Source organism: Miscanthus floridulus, chromosome 6, assembly GCF_019320115.1.
Source record: "Miscanthus floridulus cultivar M001 chromosome 6, ASM1932011v1, whole genome shotgun sequence".
NCBI lineage: Eukaryota > Viridiplantae > Streptophyta > Magnoliopsida > Poales > Poaceae > Miscanthus > Miscanthus floridulus.
Window position 1 is genome coordinate 66,805,512 of NC_089585.1, and position 21,467 is coordinate 66,826,978.

General features: G+C 42.9%; 2 protein-coding genes across 2 annotated transcripts; one reads left to right on the top strand and one right to left on the bottom strand.

Moving 5' to 3' along the window:
* Positions 1–432: 432 nt before the first annotated feature.
* On the bottom strand, positions 433–3,812 carry LOC136458327 (uncharacterized). The gene is made up of 2 exons (XM_066458283.1): positions 3,349–3,812; positions 433–1,573 (listed from the first exon to the last, which is right to left on the bottom strand). Exons 1-2 carry the CDS (start codon positions 3,612–3,614, stop codon positions 802–804), a joined length of 1,038 nt encoding a protein of 345 aa, XP_066314380.1. The 5' UTR covers positions 3,615–3,812; the 3' UTR covers positions 433–801.
* Positions 3,813–8,800: 4,988 nt separating this feature from the next.
* LOC136456080 (uncharacterized) lies at positions 8,801–17,720 on the top strand. Its single transcript, XM_066455842.1, has 5 exons — positions 8,801–8,991; positions 12,041–12,183; positions 12,333–12,453; positions 13,787–13,978; positions 17,338–17,720. The coding sequence occupies exons 1-5, from the start codon at positions 8,932–8,934 to the stop codon at positions 17,548–17,550; spliced, it is 729 nt and encodes a 242-aa protein (XP_066311939.1). The 5' UTR covers positions 8,801–8,931; the 3' UTR covers positions 17,551–17,720.
* Positions 17,721–21,467: the final 3,747 nt, after the last annotated feature.

The window sequence follows — 21,467 nt, forward strand, 5'->3', positions numbered from 1 at the left end:
TGCGTTTGGCTTGCTGCTTTCAGTTAGAAACTTGTTGTAAGTATGTATACTCTCTTTTAATCTAATTTAAAAAGGTGGGTACTGTGGGGATCCCCCACAGTCTTTTTCGGTCAAAAAAAAAAGTCCTGTCACCATGTGGTGAGTGTTGGAAGTGAATTTTCTTTATTGGAACCATAGAAGTCCTGGTCTTACAACTCGGCTTTTTTTAAGTCGGCCTTTTTTATGTGGCATGGTTCATTTGATTTTGCTGAGAATTGGCTATGTAGTTAAGCTCCTTGACGAGGAAGTGATTTTTCCTTTGCTTAGTTTTTCTACTCCATGATGAGGAAGACTTAAAATGTTTTGTTCTTAGGTTCATCTTGAATGTTGACATGGTTCGTCTAGAATCTGTTGCTGACAATGTCATTTTGGGCGTAACGTGCAGTTGGGTTACCAAGTTCTGGTTGAATGTAGACAATTCCACCGCAACAAAATCTAATGTTGCTATGGCTGATGGCTCGTCTTGAATGTGTTCCCCTTTAATCACATATTGCTAATTCAAAATGGGATTTTTCCCTTATACCTGAGCTGTCTTGATAAAATAATCTGTTGCATGCAACATTAGAACATTCAACCAGAATTTGGTAACCTCATTTCTTCTCTCTTCTCTCTCTTATCTCTCTCTCTCTCAAAATTACATTGTCCTCTCTCTCTCTCTCTCTCTCTCTCTCTCTCTCTCTCCCAAAATTACATTGTCCTTCTCAATAGATAAACTAATGACCAAAAACGATTACAATGTGAGCAAATATTTTAACATTCCACTTACTGCATGAAGAACGGGATTACAAAATTACCCATTTTCTCCTTCCTTTCGAGCTCATCCTTCTCAGCTATCTGTTTCAGTGTCGTCCACCCCTTTCTTGCCTGCTTCCTTGAGCTGCCAGAAACCTGTGAAGAACCCTTTGCTGCATATTTCACATTATTTCTAGAGTCATTTGAGGCAGACCTGCTAGAGCCTGAAAGGGTGTCGGTGACTGAGCCAGAAATCACGCTACTTCCTGTCTTGAGTAGTCCTGCTGAATCTTTAGGGACAGTCAGCGGTTTCTTTTTCTGAGGTGTGATAAATGATGAACCAACTGGAAGTTCTGCTTGCGAAGTAGCTTCACATATTTGAACCTTCTCAGAAGAAATAGGGTCAGTTTCATGCATCTGTTCATCAAGATTACATTTTAACCTTTCGCCATGCTCATCACTTTCAGAAGTTGACCATCTCAACAGAGATGACAATTCCACTTGCAAAATTGCTGCTTGAGAAAGCTCAAGCACTTCTTTCTTATCATGTGTCCATGTGTTGTTATTGTTTCCTCTCATAATTCTATGGGATGAGTTCATAGTAGCATGCTCTCTTGATGGTAACAGGCTCTTAACAACACCCTTCCCACTACCCAATATTAGGTTCTGATCTCCACAGAAATGGCATGCATAGGAAACACTGTTCTGACAACAGTTTGATTTCTTCCGACGTTTTGCTTTATTTCTCTTGTTCCTTATGCGGACAGTGCAGTTGAAGCCTGGCTTTAAGATTGTCTCACACCTGCAATATTGGAAACATCTTGTTACAGATCTGTGTACTGAGATATTTCTGTAGGCTGAAATAAGGGCTGTGGATAGACAGAAGTTACCAAATACTAGTAGAAAACAGACAGAATAGCATGACTATGATCTGAAACAAACACAGCATACTCTACCAGAATTACAGATGATTTTCACTAATTTTTGGAATTCCAGAATCACTTTGGCCTGGACACTAATATTGTATTGTGTCCCATCTGGGATACTTTATTATTTTAATTTAATTTCAAGCTTCCTTCTAGCTCATGAAAGTATTCTTAGTTATTTGATACAACTAAATTTCACATAATATATCTGAATTCCAAGAGTAATGGTTGAATAAGATAGAAATTTTGTCAGCAGGCCATGCTAAATGGAAAAGGCACACCCTCATTGTCATCACAACATTTTAATTTTACTTTGCTGATAATAAACTAATGAGTATGTGCAGACAGGCACACATGATCATTGTCATACATCATTTTCATTTTACTTCGCTTGTCGTAAACTAATCAGGTACATGCAGACTCATGTTTGTCTCACAGCTGACTAGTTACAGGACACAAGGAAGAACAACCAATCAGGGTGCAATGAAACCTTTTGCTTCTATGTAGGGATGAAAGCGGGATGGATATTTCCCAATATCCATCTGTCCCAAAAGGGTTTGAATACTAAATGGATAATCTATATCTGAATCCAGTACCGTATGAATCCAAATACTCAGTCGGAATTATGGGATAGGTATCAATATCCGACAGCATCCGACACTATCTCTATCCAACTCCGAATCCCAAAAAGAAACGACTACCTGCATTCAGCATCCATAATATCCGTTCAGATCCGATACAATTTTATCCCTACTTCTATGGTATTATGAATGTTGACCAAGAACCATCCTGGCATGCAGTGTGTGTTAATAAGCAGCAGGATTATAACTATCACGATCGACCATACATTTGAACCACCCAACCAATGTTTATTAGGACATGTCAAATGGTTATCAGAAACTTTATTGATGAAATGGATTTTTTTATCACATCACATAAACCACTGAAATATATTAATATATTAATTGTTCATCCATGTATCTTGACAGATATTGTTATCTGTGATTGAGTGGAGATTAGCACAAAATCTAGTTAAACATGAGAGTCGAGAAATATCCATTTGCAAAGACAAAGGCTGAGAAAGATATGCTCAAGGCCTTGCAACAGTTACTAAAATCCTTTACAACCTCAGACAAGCTGACATATTGGTTACAGCTGTTTTTTTAATCATTTCCAATAGACCTTAAAATCTTTGATAATTCTGTCTCATAGAAATGAATTATACATAATGGTATGGCTGCTTACAATTTAACAATTACATACAAGTCCTCCACTAGCAGATAATACAGCGCTAATCAAAACATAGAAATGACGTGAACGAAGTATGGATATCAGAAATAATATCTATATCCTGACAAAACAATATAACTGCTTGTTAACTGTCATCAAGTATTGTTGTCGGCGCCACTACGCCACTATGTTTTCGGCTTGATAGGAAAGAATTATAGTTAGTCTAAATGTTACATTGTCGAACATATGCATAGACATAGAGTCACTAGCAGAAGATCAATCTGTCTTACAATTGACAACAATACATTCCCCAATGTATAACAGCCAGTACAAGACAAGGTGCGGTGCCCTGGCGGCTAGAGAACATGCAAAGAGGATGAACAAGGCGTAGTAGTAAAGTAAGCAGCAACTCTCATGTCACCTCTGGCAAAGGAAAGTGGCGGCGTTGAGGGGTACTCCGGCGGCCTCGGCGCTCGCGGCGAGGCGGCGCCCCAGCAGCGCGCCGATCGGGCCCACCCCGGCCTCCGCGCCCGCCCACGCCGCTAGCCTCTGCAAGTGCTTGACCCTCAGCAGGGAGGCATCGTCTACGTGCGTCCTCCCGGAGGTCTCCTCGCGGAGCGACACGGCCTGGTTCATGGACCTGGCCAGCGTCGAGGTGCCATCGGCGCTGCGAATCTTCTTTCCCATGCCGGGCCTGCGGGTACTCTGTCAGCGCGAACGGTTGCTAGCCCTAAGCTTGCGCGTCTCCGGCGGCGAGGCGGGGACAGAGACGGAGGGCAGTGGTGGACGGTGGTGGAGCCAAGAGCAAGGCGGCGGCGCTCGATTCGGGCCGCTGTTGGGCTAGGTTTGTTTTTGACAAATTCCTCTGTCGTAAAAAAAAAAAAATGCTCGCTCAGTCTCTCTGCCATAGAAAAGGATTTTTTTTAATCTGAAAGCGCTTTATTATAGGTGCATGGCACCAGAACGGATCCTCGTTGGTTTTGGCTGGCCCAAACTAGCCAGTCAACAATATTTTTTTCTCACAATAAATCAGCACCATTCAGTCTAAACCAGCTCAGAAACCAATCAGCGAACAGGCCGAACATTTAGCTTAGTGCTCTTCCTGTGCTAGCTTTCTGTAGCACCTGATTTTAAGGATAAAACTAGATACACATCATATGTGAGCCCAGAAAAATCAAATCTCACATATAACTACAAATAAGGGTAATATCATAAGGCAATACTTAATATATAACGTACTTTGTTTAAAGGATATAACCTTAGACAGCAAGCAGCGGTAGGACAACTCCTATCTTCGGGTGTAGTCATCAACACCACAAGGATAACTGACTGGTTGATCATAAATCTAACTCCTCCATACTAGCAATCTAGTACCCATACGGAATTTTTATCCAAATAATAAAAATAAACAAGCAAGTGTAAGTACATATCGTACTCAACAAATATAACATGAGGGTACATGAGGCTCAAAAGATTAACACTGGTTTAACTGCATTAGCTTTTAGTGAGTCATCTTTTAACAATTTGAGTAGCAACAAGTTTATCACAAGCTCATGTAAACACATGATCAGGTAAACATGAATAATGAATAGCATAAATAATTAATTAATAGTGATCGTCTATTTCATAAGGGTTTCAAGGCCGCTCGTGACCATGAACGCAGCTGTTATAACAGTTTTACACTCTACATAGGTTGTATACTTTTCACTATGAGTCGTGTTTCCCATTTACCCGAGGTTTGCAAGTCCCCAAAACATTATCAAGGTGAGCAGGCAGGGTACACTATGAAGCCTTTCAAAGGTTCGTCTAACAAGTTAGGGTCGCTAGGGTTACAATTGATAAACAGATGTAGAGCTTCTCTTCTAAATGGCACATTCCACGCAGGCTATACACATAAAGACAGAGGCCGCGCTATACTCGATTCGGCTAGCCCCTTTTGCGCCATAAAGGTAACCACTAACAAGTTAGAAAAAGGTCCTCATACTTGACTAAAACTAGAGTCATGTGGCCCTTACAGTTGTATTGTAAGTCCTAAATAATCACTTACAGATAAGTCCTTAGGGAGAGGAATCTAGAGCATCTAAAAAGTAGCCAAACACTCCAGCCCCCTTTAACCATGTTGCTAAAAGTTATCTTTTCGTGTTTATTGCATATTCCATTAGTCAAGTTACAAGATCATGGCTTTAGTTGAGCACTAGCATTATACTACCCAATGCAATAACCCATAGGTGACAAGGAATCCAGGATATCAAATAGCTAGGAAAAATTACTATAGTTGTCAAGGTAGACACATGCATATGATTAAGTTATTAAAGTGAATAGGACAACAAGGATGATCACATGCTATACTTGCCTTAAACTCATATCCTTCTACTGAATTGTAACCTCTAAAGGACTTCTTCTTCTAGATTAAACTCATATCCTTCTACTGAATTGTAACCTCTAAAGGACTTCTTCTTCTAGATTACCAGCTTCTTCTATATCACCAACGTACTTCTCACCAACTGGACAAGATCATAAAACACTACACAAGCATCCATGCAATCACACATGAAGCAAACAATAGAACTAAATTATAATAGTACATCAATTCAATAAAAAGGTTTGAAAACTAATCTACGTATTGCTATGAACATACAGACACGAAAGAGCACGGTAATCGAAGCTATGGTAAAAAGAACGTCTACCGAAAGATTTACTTCATAAGAGAGAAAAAGCTTTAAGCTTCATTTATTTTAATCATATAAAAACATGTATAAGATATTTCAGAGAAATATCTAAGTTGTATTAAGCCACATTATATTTATATTAGAAAACCAGCATAGGACTAATCTTATCTTATTTACAAAAGACTAAGGTGGAGAGTCTAAGTTGCTTTTAATTGAAAAACTAATTGCATATAGATGGATGAAATTAACATTTTATTGAAAAGCACAAAGCATGTAAAACATCGATACTAACACGTAGCTTACGTTATTACGAATCTAACGCAACTTTAACGGGTCAAAACGGAGTTAAAACGGAGAAGTTTTGCATAAAATAAGACTAGTGGCACTTTTATAAATACTAAGATTGATTTTTGAATTAAAATAAATCAAAATAGGATTTTAATTCTGAGCTAGGGACTGCAGGTTGGATATCTAGAAAAGGGAGGGACTCTTTAGCAAAAATGCCAGCCAAAAGGGTATCGGCCGATCTTGGCCGCTAGATCTGAGATGAACGGCTGAGATTAGAAGGGAGAGGGAGAGAGAGAGAGGAGTCGACTAGCTATAGCAGCAGCGCGGCGGTGGACAATGGTCGGCGGCGAGTGGACCTCACCGGCACGCATGGCTAGGGTACTAGAGACCACAAAATGGCTCAGGAAAAGCACAGGAAGGACGAGGCGACCACGGCTAACTCACCTAGGTCGATCTCGGTGACGGGGGAGCGGACAGAGATGGCAGGGCTTGAGATGGCGGGCGGTGAGCTCCTGCAAAGATCGGTGGCAGTTAGTGACCAACCGAAAGTGAAAAAGAGAAGGAGAAAAGCTCTGTAGGCGTGCCCACAGTACGGAGAAGCACGGTGGCGAGCTTACGGTGGGTGTGAAGCAGTGGAAGGGTAGGTCCGAGCTCGACGGCGCTTAGGGTTTCACGGCCGCTGGCTCGAGGTGAGGCGGCGGTGCTAGGGTTTGGGGATGGGGGCGGCACGGCGTCCGGACTCAGGCTTTATAGGAGCGCAGGGCTTGGAGGACACGCCAAATCCTAGAAGAAAATCGGGCGGCGGCGTTTTCCTTATCTCGGGATGGAGTCCCGCTTGGCTACGACTAGAGGTAGGGGAAGGCGCTGACAAGCGGGCCCGGGGCATCAACGACACATGTTGCGAGGTCCGCCTATCGGTGTAACACGGAAGGGGAGGGGAGGCCTCCGCGTGGGCTCAGTTCGCTGGCTGGGCTAGCCTGGTGACGTGCGTCGCGCTAGGAGTTGGGCCTGCGGGTGAAGTAGAGGAGCACTGGGCCTCGGCCCGTTGCGTTGGTTGGGCCAAAGGGAGGGGGAAAACCGAGCTGGGTCTGCGGAAAGAGTGGGGGCGCGACCAGCTGGCTGGGCTACCAGGCCGAAGGGAAGAGGGAAGAGGGAGAGAGAGAGGCGAGGGAGCTGGGCCTTCGGTCCAAAACTGAGAAGGGGAGAGTTTTCCTTTTCCTTTTGTTTTTCTTTTATTTCAAACCATTTCAAAACCCTTTTTAAAGCAATTTGAATTATTTTGAATTTGATACAAAGCCACACATTACAACAAATAATATGCACCAGCATATATGCTCAACAATGTTGCTAGACCCTATAATAAATTTTAATTTAATGAAAAATTATTATTTCCCTAGGTTTCATGAGCACAAAAAATCCGAATTAAATTATTTTAGCTCTATTTCCAAATAAGAGAATTTTAGGGTGTTACACTTTCACTTTGGTTGCGAAACCTGACTTCGGGGCTTGTTTGAGCCTTTCAATTTTGCAAACTCATTCAAATGGTATTGCACTGGGTTGCACACCTCCCCAGCAACTCTGCACCCTTTTCTCCCGCATTTGCCCTATTCCTCGCCATCCACCACCTCCAAAGCCATACCACAATTTCCAGTTGAAGATCTAGTTACATTGCCCATATCTTTAGAGCTACTTCCTTCCCCGGACTGCACCGCACCTCCTCCAAATGCATGCCAACACTCCCGGGCCTTTTGCAATAAAAAAGAGGTGGTCGTAGTCTTCGTCCAATCTATTGCACATCGAACAGATTGTTTCGGTTTTGCTACTTCTTTTTAGTTATTCCGAACTGGTAGGCTGTTGTGGACGAAACGCCAAAAAAAAACATTTGGACCTTGTTTGGCACTTTCAGCCACCATATTTTGTGCCAAGGGCATTGAAATTTCGCTAAGCTCCACTCCGCAGACGTCCCAGCTGTCCGCCCAACCTCGTTGTCGCTAATCTGTACAACAAGCTTGTATGTCGATTTTACAGAGAAAAGACCCTTTGAATCGAAGTGCCAAGCTAGCCAATTCAGCATGGCTTCTTCGTTTGGGATTGTCAAAATAGCATCGGCTTCCTCTTTCTAGAAAGTATCACGTACCAACTGTTCGTCCCAACCACCTGTGTTCGGATCAATGAGTTCATCCACTCTTGTTAGCTTCATCAGAGTTTGATTTGTATTTAATAAGCCGTGACATAAACATTTGTTATGATGTGGCAATATTTTTTAGAAGAGAGAGAAGAATTAAGTTTCATGAAAATGAAACTCTTTTGGCATGGTTATCGACTCTATACGAGTCATCAAATTAAATTTTTATAAAACCGTAGAATGAATCTTTCCATTGAAAATAGATGTTTCAACCACATTTCATTTTATTCTATATAACTCTTAGAAATACCGCAATGAAAGTCCTTATTGCATATCATAAACGAAAAGCTCTATAAACATACTCTACTAACTAAGATATGAGAAATACTAATTAGTTAAAGTTGTAAAGATATAAAATGGTGTGGCAAAGATTTTTAAACAGCTACTACTTCTGTCTTGAAAGGAATACAAATTTAGACACATTCTCGATTAAAGTGTTCAAAGTTTAACCAAATAGTATATAAATAAAAATATTAATTTTTTTAATGCACAATAAATATATTATAAAATATATCTAATTATAAATTCAATAATACTTATTTAATGACATAACTATTTATATTTTTATATGTAATTGGCTAAATTTAAATTACTTTAACTCCGTGCTGAGTTATATTTTTCGAGACGAGGAGGGAATATATATCGATAAAAAATGAAAAAAAGAAAAAATTACGCAACTAGCCTGGATTAGGTGCAGTGCGGTGCGGGCCTGCGGGAGCAAGGTCAGGAGTCAGGACTAGGAGGGAAAGGGTTGGCCACAGCGCACCTGCTCCGCCGCGCCTCCTCCGCCTTACTCTTCAGCACCACCAACCCGTTGCGCTCGTGCTCCCCTCTCGTCCGCCTCCAGCACCCCTGCGCCGCCATGGCCACCGACTCCTCGACCGCCCCGTTCCAGAAGATCCAGATCCAGCGCGAGGACACCGTACGTTACCCTTTTCTTTCACTCCCGTCCCCCCTCTCCCCTCCGTCTCTTCGCGCACACAGCCCGTTCGACCGAAAGGGCTCTTCCAGGGTTTATGGTGCCCTTCCTCCATTTAATCCACCTACTCTTCATTCGAATCCGACTTGCATTTGGCGTCGACTGCCAGGCATTGAGGGTTCTCCCAATTACGTTCGATTTCGTTTAGGAAGCTCAAATGATAGTTAGTTTCTCTGTAATAATGAGATGAATTGAGTGTTTGTGGGTGGGCTGTCTTATGCATGATCAATCGATTTTATGATTTTCGTACATAATCCTTTTTTTTTACTTGCATGGATTCTTTTATCATTCTTCCCTGTCCTCTTCCTCTTCAACTTTGGCTTATTTTCTTGGTTCCTCTGCTTTCTCCTTTGCCTTTTCTTTTGTCTATGGAAGGAACATGTTTTTTTTCCTTTGCAAAAGATAAAAGGGCAACACATGTGGTTATGGTGTCGACAGAATACCCGGGCGAGTTTCATTTGGGTCCCTAAAGTACGAAATCACACGTTTTGCTCCTTAATGTATTTAAGTGATCCCATATAGGTCCAAAATAGATACGAGGAGGGTTAGAAGTTGACAAAGTTGTCCACATGGTCAGCCACGTACCCGTGGGATCAAGGCCTGCCCGTCCAGCCGGCCATGGCCACCGCCGGCAGTGACAGCCTCGCCGCTGGCCACCGCTGGCCGCGGCGACCCTGGCCCACATCGCGCTCGACCCCCTCGCACGCGAGCGCTACCCCAACGCCTCCGCGTACGCGCGGCCGCGTGCTTCGGCGCCTCGGTGGCTGAGGCTGACCCTGCCTCGCGTGCCGCTGCTGCCGCGTTCGCGCGTTGCCGCTGCCGCTCCTGCATGCTGCCCGCCCTGCCTGCTCGCTGGCCGCCTGTGAGCGCCGCTGCCCCCCGCGCCGCTGCAAAAAGCAGCTGCCGCCATCCTGTGTGTCGCGCCAGGCCGAGCCGATGAGGCAGCGCTGCGTGCGCCCCTCGCCGAGGCATATTCCGCTCCGTTCGGTCACTACGCGACGACCAACGGCCAACGACGTCTGGCCCATCTGCACCCACGCTGGCACGCTCTCTTAGCTTGGCTGGCCTTGACCGAGCCAGAAACTCGTGGCCCCCGTCACCGCCATGGACGCCGGTAAACACCGCCACCTCCCCGTTTCCAAATTCGTGCAACTCGAGGCCTCCCGCTCCAATTCCTCGCACACATAGCTGCGCCCAGTTATCGTGTAGCCCCTGGAAGTGACCCCGTTGCAAACCATCCACTACGAGTGATGAATTTTGGAATCTCGCCGCTGCGGTCCGCCATGGCCGAGCGAGCTCTTGCTGCGCCGCGTTCCACCGCCAAGCCTCCCCTCGCTCGACCACTGGCACCGTGAGACAGGGTCAGCCACGGAGGCGCCGGATCACGCGGCCGCGCGTACGCGGAGGCGCTGGGGTAGCGCTCGCGTGCGTGGGGCGTCGGGACGGGGTAGGGCGGCGTCTGGCCAGAGGAACAACAGAGGAGAGGTGGCCACGAGGCGAGGAGGTCGAGCGCGATGTAGACCAGGGTTGCCGCGGCCAGCGCGGCTGGTGGCGATGCTGTCGCTGCCGGCGGCGGCCATGGCTTGCTGGGCGAGTGCGCCTCGAGCCCACGGGTACGTGGCTAACCACTTGGACGACCACATCACCTTCTAACCTTCCTCGTGTTTATTTTGGACCTGGATGAAATCACTTAGATACATTGAGGAGTCAAACGTGCGATTTCGTAGTTTGGGGACTTAGATGAAACCTGCCCAATATTTTAAGGACCGGCCGTGCAATTTACTCAAAAAAAAATGGTGTCAACAGAATACCCGTAAGGGAATTGCTACGTTGCTAGGAAACTAGTTGAATCCAATTCTGTTATTTACTGTCTTAAAAATTAGTTGGTAAATCAATGAGTTTTAGAAGTGGCTAAAACATGTTCAGAGCATATTCGTTGGCTTCTCCTCCAATAGTTCGTAGAACCTTGCTCCTAAAATATAGAAGAAAATTTTGCATCGGAAATCCCGAACTATTTCTAAATCACAACACTTTTATACTTTCTTTATCTCTTACTCTTTATTCTTCTCAAATCCTTCCACCTCCAAATTGGCACGTTGATACACGTGCACACCGCGCGATTGGATCGATTTTCCCAAGTGCGGAAAGATTGGGAGTTGAGATAGGGAGTTGTTGGAGAGCAGTTTTTTTTCAATCTTACTAAAAAAATCTAGATTGGGAGTAGGTTTTGGAAACTCTTGGAGATGCTTACCTATCAGCTTAGTTCAATTTTGGATTTTGCTATGTTTGTTCGTCTGCTAATTTTCTATACTATGTACAGCCTTACAGTATTATAGTAAACTACCAGGAAACCCGGATTTATTGAGGATTTTACAGAATCACTATTTTTGACCTTGACTATTTCAGATTTCTATCTTATTTTTGACTTCGTCGCATTTTTATATTTACTTGCCCTATAATGAAATAGAAACACCATTAGTCCTTCAATGATTGGCCAACTATTTATTACCTAATTGACTTCAATGTGATTGGAATAACTTTGAATTTCAGTAATAAGATCTACGTGATGTATGGAATGCTATATCTTAGATTTTCATAGATTTATATACGAAATTGATTCTCTGGTATAACTTATGACCTTATCCTATCCTAGATGAAAGGGTCAGAGTATAAATAGCAAAAATAAGGGAGATGTGATTTCAGCCAGATAATTTGGTGCAAACAGTGTAGCAAAGCTTAGCTTTTGTCTTGGTGACATGTGCAGCTGGCTTGGAGCTTGGAGCTTGGAGCTCCCGACATGGCTGTCTTGTTACCAAAATTTGAATACTAAAAGAATTGCTAGATAAGGATGCTTTCGCTTCTTTTTTTTTTTCTGTGAGCAAAAAGTCTATATGTATAACAAGTTTTCCTGAGACGCTACATATACAGTTCTAACAAGTTCTATTGCTTTGGTCAGTTTATCTCATATTCAAATGTAACCTCTTACCTGTAGACTTTTGATGCCTATGTTGTTGGCAAAGAAAATGCTCCTGGAATTGTGGTTTTGCAAGAATGGTGGGGAGTTGACTATGAGATAAAGAACCATGCGATCCACATTTCCCAACTTGGTGGAGGATACAGAGCACTCATTCCAGAGTATGATCATATCTTGTGTTGCCACCTGTTTATCACTTGAGCATATAAAATGAATGCTTCTTAAGATGTCAATACTTGCTTATAATATAGTGACTTGGCCAAGAACTTCGTCTCTTGACATGTTCTTTTCCCTTATCAGTTTATACCAGTGGAAAAGTTGCTCTTGATGTTGCTGAGGCACAGCATCTGATGGAGGGTCTCGACTGGCAGGGTGCAGTCAAGGATATTCAGGCTTCAGTTAAATGGCTGAAGTCAAATGGATCACCCAAGGTAGGAGTTTCTTTATTTTGTTCTGCTTAGTCATTTGCTGTCTGTATTTTCTGTTATCGTATGTTATATATTCTTACATGGAAATCGTTTCAATGAACTAACTGTTGTGAATCTATCACTAGCACCATACTAGGGTCCTTTCTTGTGAAAGAACCCATGATTGGCCCCCGGATGATATTAAACTCCAAAAGTCTCCAATCCTCTTGTTGAAAAGAATAGATTAGGCTTACAATTATACAGCTACCTTGGGTGTTTCTTTTCTTTACAGGAAAGATATGGTGCTCTTATTCAAGGTCTTGTAGACTTGAATAAAAGGGGTGTATTTCACTTGATTAACATTATGTTAATCCTACAGTTTACTGGCTTGGCCATCCAAACGTGTTGTTTTTGAAGCAGATTACTAACAACTAAAAACATTTACTTTTCCATACTAGAAAAATACTCAAAAATCAAATCTCTTATGTTATCTTCTTTTCAAGCTTTATGAGTAGATCTCCATGCATAAAAAGAACAAAGGCTAATGATAAACTTGTACCGCAAAATTCTATTTTCTGAGATATTTTGTGGTCCTGAATCTCCTTATAGTGTGCTTAAGAATTTCCATCTACAGTATAGGATCCGTGGATCAGGATTAGCCTGATTAATGCACGGTGCAAATTACCTAATTGTGTTAAGGACTCAAGGCTACTGACTAGTGAGTAACAAATTCATGAAACAAAATCAGTGTAAACTTGTCTGAATAACTAAGGCATTTCATGTGCCTGAAAGTTTGCAGGAACTGCTGATCCAAAAACATTTAGAATAGGATTTTGTGCCCCGCACAGAATTTGTGCTATAGAGCAGTCTAACCATAACCAGTACAACATGAATAAAGGTATAACCCATACAGTATTATTTTATACTCCCTCCGTCTCAGGATAGTAGGCGCAACTCAAAAAACGCTAAGACCAAGGAGCATCTAATTACCGCATGAGTCTCTTCAGTTCCATTTCTAAATAAATGCTGCCTCTTCACTTCCACCTCCAAATATAATTGCAGGAAACGTCACCATTAACCAAATTGTCTGGCCCACGCGCATGCATGCGCATGGAAATTTTCTCCCTGTCAACTCTAACTGACGTGCGCTAACGAGACGGGAGTAGTACTAGTCCAACAACCAGCAGCAGTAATTTCTGCATGCAAGCCGAGCAAGCGCCCTGTATCCTGGGAGTAGTAAGAAAAACAGTTATGCCTACTATCATGAGACGGAGGGAGTAGTGATTAACACGCACAGCATCATACATATACACTAATCAGAAGTTGATAACCTTCTTTTCCATCTTTTTGTAACTAGGTTGGTGTTACTGGCTATTGCATGGGAGGTGCTTTATCAATTGCAAGTGGAGTTTTAGTCCCAGAGGTTGATGCTGTTGTTGCTTTCTATGGGACACCATCTTCTGAGCTTGCTGATCCTTCTAAGGCTAAGGCTCCTATACAGGCTCATTTCGGGGAGCATGACAGTTTTGTTGGTTTTTCAGATGTCACTGTAAGGCTATACCTCACAAGTCACTTATCTCTGTTGCTACGGCATTTGCCAAATATACATGATTTCCCTTTCTGTTTTGTATTTTTGTTTTTCACAATGCATACTTTTCACCGATTGATGCTGCTATTTAGCTCTTATTGTTGTCTCTATTTAGCTCAACTGTTGTCCATATCCAAGTTCCTTTTGATTAGAAAGTAGATTATTTTCTATGCTTCATGTGGCAAATGTTGATGAACCTTGGGATTGCACTGCCCCCATGATAGAATCATGACTACACTACAAGAGCAACACACACCAGGTTTCATAAAATTAGTTTTTATCAACAACAACAACATAGCCTTTCAGTCCCAAGCAAGTTGGGGTATGCTAGAGTTGAAACCCACCAAGAGCCCCAAGTCACGGTTCAGACACTTCAATAGCTGCTTTCCAAGTACTCCTATTCAAACATAGATCTCTAGGTATATCTCAAGCTTTCAAATATCTTTTTATTGCCTCTCCCATATCAATTTCGGTCTTCCTCTACCTCTCATATTATTAGCTTGGCTTAGGACTCCACAATGGTGTCTCTGGAGGTCTCCTTTGGACATGGCCAAACCACCTCAACCGATGTTGGATAAGCTTTTCTTCAATTGGTGCTACCTTTAGGACGATCACGTATATCATCGTTTCGAACTCGGTCCATTCTTGTGTGACCGCAAATCCATCGCAACATACGTATTTCTACAACACTCAGTTGTTGAACATGTCGAATCTTTGTAGGCCAACATTCTACTTCATACAATATAACCGGTCTAATTACCGTTCTATAGAACTTGCCTTTTAGCTTTTGTGGTACCCTCTTGTCACAGAGAATGCCAGAAGCTTGTCGCCACTTGATCCACCCTGCTTTGATTCTATGGCTAACGTCCGCATCAATATCTTCATCCCTCTGTAGCATCGATCCCAGATACCGAAAGGTATCCTTCTTAGGCACTACTTGACCTTCCAAACTCACATCTCCCTCCTCCTGTACAACTCCGCCAAAGTCGCATCTCATGTATGCCAAAGTCGCATCTCATGTATTTGGTTTTAGTTTTGCTCAATCTAAAACCTTTAGACTCAAGGGTCTGTCGCCATAACTCTAGTTTCCTATTTACTCCTGGCTGGCTTTCATCCACTAATACTATATCATCAGCGAACAACATACACCAAGGGATATCTTCTTGTATGTTCCTGGTAACCTCATCCATTACCAAGGCAAAGAGATACGGGCTTAAGGCTGACCCTTGATGAAGTCCAATTTTAATCGGGAAGTAATCTGTGTTACCATCGTTTGTTCGAACACTAGTTATAATATTGTTGTACATGTCCTTGATGAGGGTCACGTACTTTGATGGGACTTTATGTTTGTTCAAAGACCACCACATAACATTTCTTGGTATCTTGTCATAAACCTTCTCTAAGTCAATGAAAACCAAGTGAAGGTCCTTCTGCTCTCTAAACCGCTCCATAACTTGTCTTATTAAGAAGATTGCTTCTGTGGTTGACCTTCCGGGCATGAAACCAAATTGATTTGTTGATATATGTGTCGTTCCTCGCAGGTGCTGCTCGATGACTCTCTCCCATAACTTCATAGTGTAGCTCATCAACTTAAATCCCCGATAATTAGTACAACCTTGGATATCTCTCTTGTTCTTGTAGATTGGTACGAATATGCTTCTCCACTCCTCAGGCATCTTGTTCGATCGAAAGATATTGTTGAACATCTTGGTTAGCCATACTATAGCTATATCCCTGAGACATCTCCACACCTTGATTGGGATACCATCAGGGCCCATCGCTTTGCCCCCTTTCATCCTTTTCAAGGCTTCTCTGACTTTCGATTCTTGAATCCTCTGCACAAAGCGCCTGTTAGTGTCATCAAACGAGTCGTCCAGCTGAACAGTGGTGTTCTCGTTCTCACCATTGAACAATTTATCAAAATACTCTTGTCATCTATGTCTGATCTCATCCTTCTTCACCAAGAGCTGCTCCCTCTCATCCTTTATGCACTTGACTTGGTTGAAGTCCCTTCTCTTCCTATCGCGAGCCCTAGCCATCCTATAAATGTCCTCTCCTTCATTCGTATTCAAATGTCGGTAAAGGTCCTCATAGGCCCGCCCCTTTGCCTCACTCACCGCTCGTTTTGCAGTCTTCTTTGCCACCTTATACTTCTCTATGTTGTTTGCACACCTGCCATGATACAAGAGCTTATAGCACTCCTTTTCCTTAATAGCCTTTTGCACATCTTCATTCCACCACCAAGTGTCTTTCGAGTCGCATCTGCTCCCTTTGGTCACTCTAAGCACCTCTGAAGCAACCTTCCGAATGCATGTTGCTATCTTCTCCCACATACTGTTTGCATTGCCTTCATCATTCCAAGGGTCCTCTTCAATGACCTTTTCTTTAAAGACCTTTGATGCCTTCCCTTCTAATTTCCACCACTTCGTTCTAGCAACCCTAGCTTGTTTGTTCCCACAAGCTTGCACCAGAAAGCGAAAGTCAGCCACCACCAGCTTGTGTTGAGCGACCACACATTCTTCTGGTATCACCTTATAGTCCACACATGTTCGTTTATCCCTCCTTCTTGTAAAGACAAAGTCGATTTGACTAGAGCATTGGCCGCTACTAAATGTCACTAAATGGGACTATCTCTTACGGAAGAAAGTGTTAGCTATCATCAGATCAAAAGCTATGGCGAATTCTAAGACTTCCTCTCCCTCCTGGTTCCTACTACCATATCTGAAACCCCCATGAACCGTCTCGAAACCTGCACTTGATGTACCTACATGGCCATTAAGATCATCTCCTATAAAGAGCTTCTCGCTACTAGGGATAGCTTTACTATAATAGACCCAAGCTGGAGCAAGGAATTAGTAGTTTCAGTGTTTGCCACCATGCCATTTGGTTCATCTTTTATATATATACTTCATCATCTGTAGTCATTACCATCAGCATCTCTTTAGGAGACATTTCCATGAGGGCAAACTCATAATTAGGCCTGAAAATTTACATGAAAACTGGGATTGCCCAGATCTCACTCTTCATGTGAACAAGGCCTGGGCAAGAGTGAAGTCAGTGTTGTAGCCTTCATGGCAATCTTTTATAATGTTATGTGCCTAGCATTTGGTGGATCACTAATATTTCTCATTATGTGTTAGTAATAGCAGTAAGTAGAAACATGGTTGTGTACGATATCTGCCTGTTAGTTTTGTATCTGGTGCTCCCAAATTGTCTCTCTACTTGATAACTACTCAAACAAACATAAAATACAGGAAGGGCATATGATGTGTATATTGGATTCTTTGAATCTAACACTACTATCTTATATGATGTTTCAGGCAGCCAAGTCCCTGGAGGAGAAGCTCAAATCTTCAGGGATACCATATGAAGTTCACATATACCCTGGATGTTCACATGCCTTCATGAACACTTCGCCTGAGGCCCTAAAGAGGAAGAAGGGGATGGGTCTGACTGATGAGAACCAGGAAGCCGTCGACCTGGCCTGGTCTCGCTTCTCTTCTTGGATGGGCCGTTTCCTCGGATCTGCTTGAGCCATTCCCCACTTTATGTGCTGTGTGATTATGTGTGGAGTCAGGTCCCATGAATAAAATGTTCAGATTCAGGATGCTCTATCCAAACCATACAAATGGACTGGGTTGTACGGTGCTCTGGATTTGGTCGTCCTGTTTATGGATAAATATACCGCAGTGTCGTTTCCTTATTTTCTGTGGATGGATGCATATTGTGGAATAGCCGTCGATGCCTTCTGGCAGCGAGCAGCGAGAAGGCAACTAACTGCTGAACTTAGTGCTGGCACAGACACAAAGCTGACAATTAGCCTAGTTGAGGACGAGCTTTAGCTGGAGCATCTCCTAGAGCTGTATAAAACAACCTAATTTTCAATAAAAAGAAAAATAACAGACTAACTGTATGACTTTACAAATAGTAAGTACTTCCTCCTTTCTCAACTGTAAGTCTTCTGATTTTTCTATTTATATAGGTTTGCTATGCAACTATGGGTTACGTGCCATAAAAAGTAGTTCACGTTTGATTAAATTTTTAATGAATAATATTCATAGTTATGTCTTTAAATTAATTTATTATAAAAATACATTTCGTAATTAATCTGATAGTTTTTATTTGATATCATAAATATAGATACTTTTTATCTATAATTGATTAAACTTAAGGTACTAAAATGTGATACTGTGCTATAATTGTATTATTTTAGGGACGAAGGTAATACCTAGATATACATTATGTCTAATATATATAGTAAAAGACATAAAACAAGGTAGAATACATTACAATTTAAAACGAAAGGAGCGTCGGGTAATCTCTTGAATTTAAAAATATGTGCATGCATTTTGGCAGCTGCGTTATGTACGCTCTCTTGTCGTCACCGGTATGCATCTTCCTAGAAGCCCTAATTTGATTTTGATAATTGAGTGACAAATATTAAACTAATGTTTTCAATAAATATGATTGAGTTAGGTGCAAGGCTAGGAGACAGTGGAGACCATGATCGTGGCCATAAGCAAGTGCTCAACCTCGGAGAAGAGATGGAAACCAAGGCCGAAGGCAAAGGTATATCGACAGGGCTTTGCTTTTGTAGGCCAAGGTGCAATAGAGGACATGATCGGATTTAGAATAGGTAACCGTACTATAAAGATGGGAGCTCTAAAGTAATTGTAATTGTCTAATGCCACTAGGTGAGGACTAACAATGCATGTGCATTAGAGTTAGTGATGTGGTGAGAAGCAAGTGAAAAAGTTGAAAATCATTTGAAAAATGCTAACTTAATGTGCTTGAAGGTGAGGGTTGACACCTAAGGGGGTGCATTAGACAACTTAAAAACTATTTCTAAACTATGGCCTCTAATTTCAACCTAAGCAAAACCTATGCAAAGATAAACTATCTAGATGTGCAACTATGGTTTTGCTAGGAGTGTTGCTATCTCTACCGCAAAAGAGTCATGCAACCTAGGTTCCAAACCTATCAAGTAAGCTAGGATGGTAAAGCATACAACCAAGGTACACAATGTAAATGCGGAAGGTAAAAGGGCGACAGAGATGCAAACTCCCATTCGACGCCGCTGGTGTTTTTATCAAGGTATTGAGAAGCGTACAAGCTTCTCTCTAGTCCTCGTTGGAGCCTCTCACAAGGGCCAAGCTCCTAGTCAGGTAACTCTATGGATAGCACCGGGCCTTTTCTCATGCGCAAGTGGGTCTCTAGAATGCCTCTCCTGGACTACACCCCACCAGTCTTCACAATCGAGCTTTCAGCCGAACCGTAGGCCTCGTTTCCTCCGGTACACGGTGGTGGTCACACCACAAATACGGTTGGTGTGGTCTCACAAGACTAGAAGCAACTCCGAGTACAAGCACGATGCGTGCAAGCACCTTATGATCAAGAGGTATACAAACCTCAGTAAACACTAGGCCTAAACCTAGAGTAAGTGCTAAAGCGGGGGTCTAACTAACATAAGCACTTCACAAAGCACCTACGCTAATCACGGTGTATCACTAAACACTTTGGTGGCTAGAGCAACTAGAGATGAGTCTCAACTCACACAAGTCTTCCTTGAGCTCGCACTTCATTTGGTTGGTTATTTATAGCCCTAAATGTAAGATGTAGCCGTTGGAGGCACGTAGGCTTTTTTGGCCACCGTCGGACCGTCCGACGCCTACACCGCCAGACCATTGTGTCAGGGTCCGACCCTCACAACGGTCACGAATTGCAAGTGTTGAGAATGCAAACTAACGGGGCAAGTGACACAATGACTTTTCCCCGAGGTCTATTGAGATGGATCCCAAGTTCACCACTTCACTTAGAATGCTAGTAGAACACTAGGGAACTCTCCAAACCTGGATTGATGTCACTATAGTTGCTCTTGGCAAATCTCGTGCAGGGACGAGCACAAAGCCCTCACAATTGCTAAAGACCAGAGACACAAACAATCACCAAGATTTTCTCCATGGTCCACCACAAGCACCAAGCTAGGTGACGATAATCACCAAGAGTAACCAAAAATCCCTAATCACAAAGATTACCTAGTGCCAATGGTGTAGCCAGGCCAAAATGGTGATGGGGTCAGGTGTAATTCACACTGGGGTCTTTGCTTTTAGAGAACAGTGCAAAACAGTAATTCTCACTTAGTTTGCATAAATTCACTAGGGTCAACTAACCCTGACAGCAAAGCATAGCTTCGCCCCTGCCTAGTGCCACCAAATGCAACTCTCAAATGCAAGTACTAGGGTTTCCAACCTCTCACACAAATGAGCACCAATTTTAGAGAGGGAGGAGGTGTTCTTCAAGCTCTCAAGATCAACCACTAGAATACTCAATCTCTCACTAGGGTTTGCACCAACATTTGAGAGAGAGAGGAGAGGAGGAAAAACACAGGCACTTTTTTGAATCTCAATGTCTTTTTTGGAAATGGGGGAAGAGAGTGAGAGACAAGGAGGAGGGAGTGGCCTTATCCACACCCAACCGATAGCCCCTCCTCTCGGCCTTTTGGCCCAGGCGCACACCTCACCACAAAATTTCTGGCCCAAGGAAAATTCTAGGGCGTCCCAACCAGCTCCAACAGTCACAAGAATGAATGCCCTAGTTGTTACACTCACTGACGTGCGGCCCTCATGGTTGGTCAACAACAATGTTAGCACGTGCCCTCATAGCGAAATTTCTGGCCAGCCGGCCCAAAAATTCTGGTGTAGACCCTTAACGCGCGCTCGATCAACGGCCCACACAAGGTCCGCGCACCCCTACTCAGCCCACATTGAAAATATCAGTGCAGGTTGGCCCAATTTCTAGGACAGGGCCACGTGCCTGGCAGTAGCTCACATGCTGTCTCTCTCTCCCTCCCTCTCTCCCTCCGAAAATGCCGAGGCGGCTGAAAGGTTCTAATATGGCTAGAGGGGGGGTGAATAGCCTATTTAAAAATCTACAAATTAACTAGAGCAATTTGATTAGTATGACAAATAGTGTAATGCAAACTTGCTCTAGCTCTATAAGGGTTGCAAGCCACCTATCCAACAATTCTAGTTGCAATGATTACTTAGGCACACAAACTTGCTAGTCTAAAGAGCTCAACTAGATGAATGTAAATAACAAAGCAAGCTCTCAATTCTAATTACACTAAAGAGCTTGTATCAACTAGTTTGCAAGAATGTAAACAAGTAAGTAGGGTAATTATACCGCCGTGTAGGGGATGAACCAATCACAAGATGAAGATCAAGCCAATCACTGGGAGAATGCAAATAACAAGAGACAATCAATTTTTCTCCCTGAGGTTCACGTGTTTGCCAACACGCTAGTCCTCGTTGTGTCGACCAACACTTGATGGTTCGGCGGCTAAGAGGTGTTTCACAAACCTCGTCCACACGATAGGACACTGCAAGAACTGACCCACAAGTGAGGTAACTCAATGACATGAGCAATTTACTAAAGTTACCTTTCGGCACTC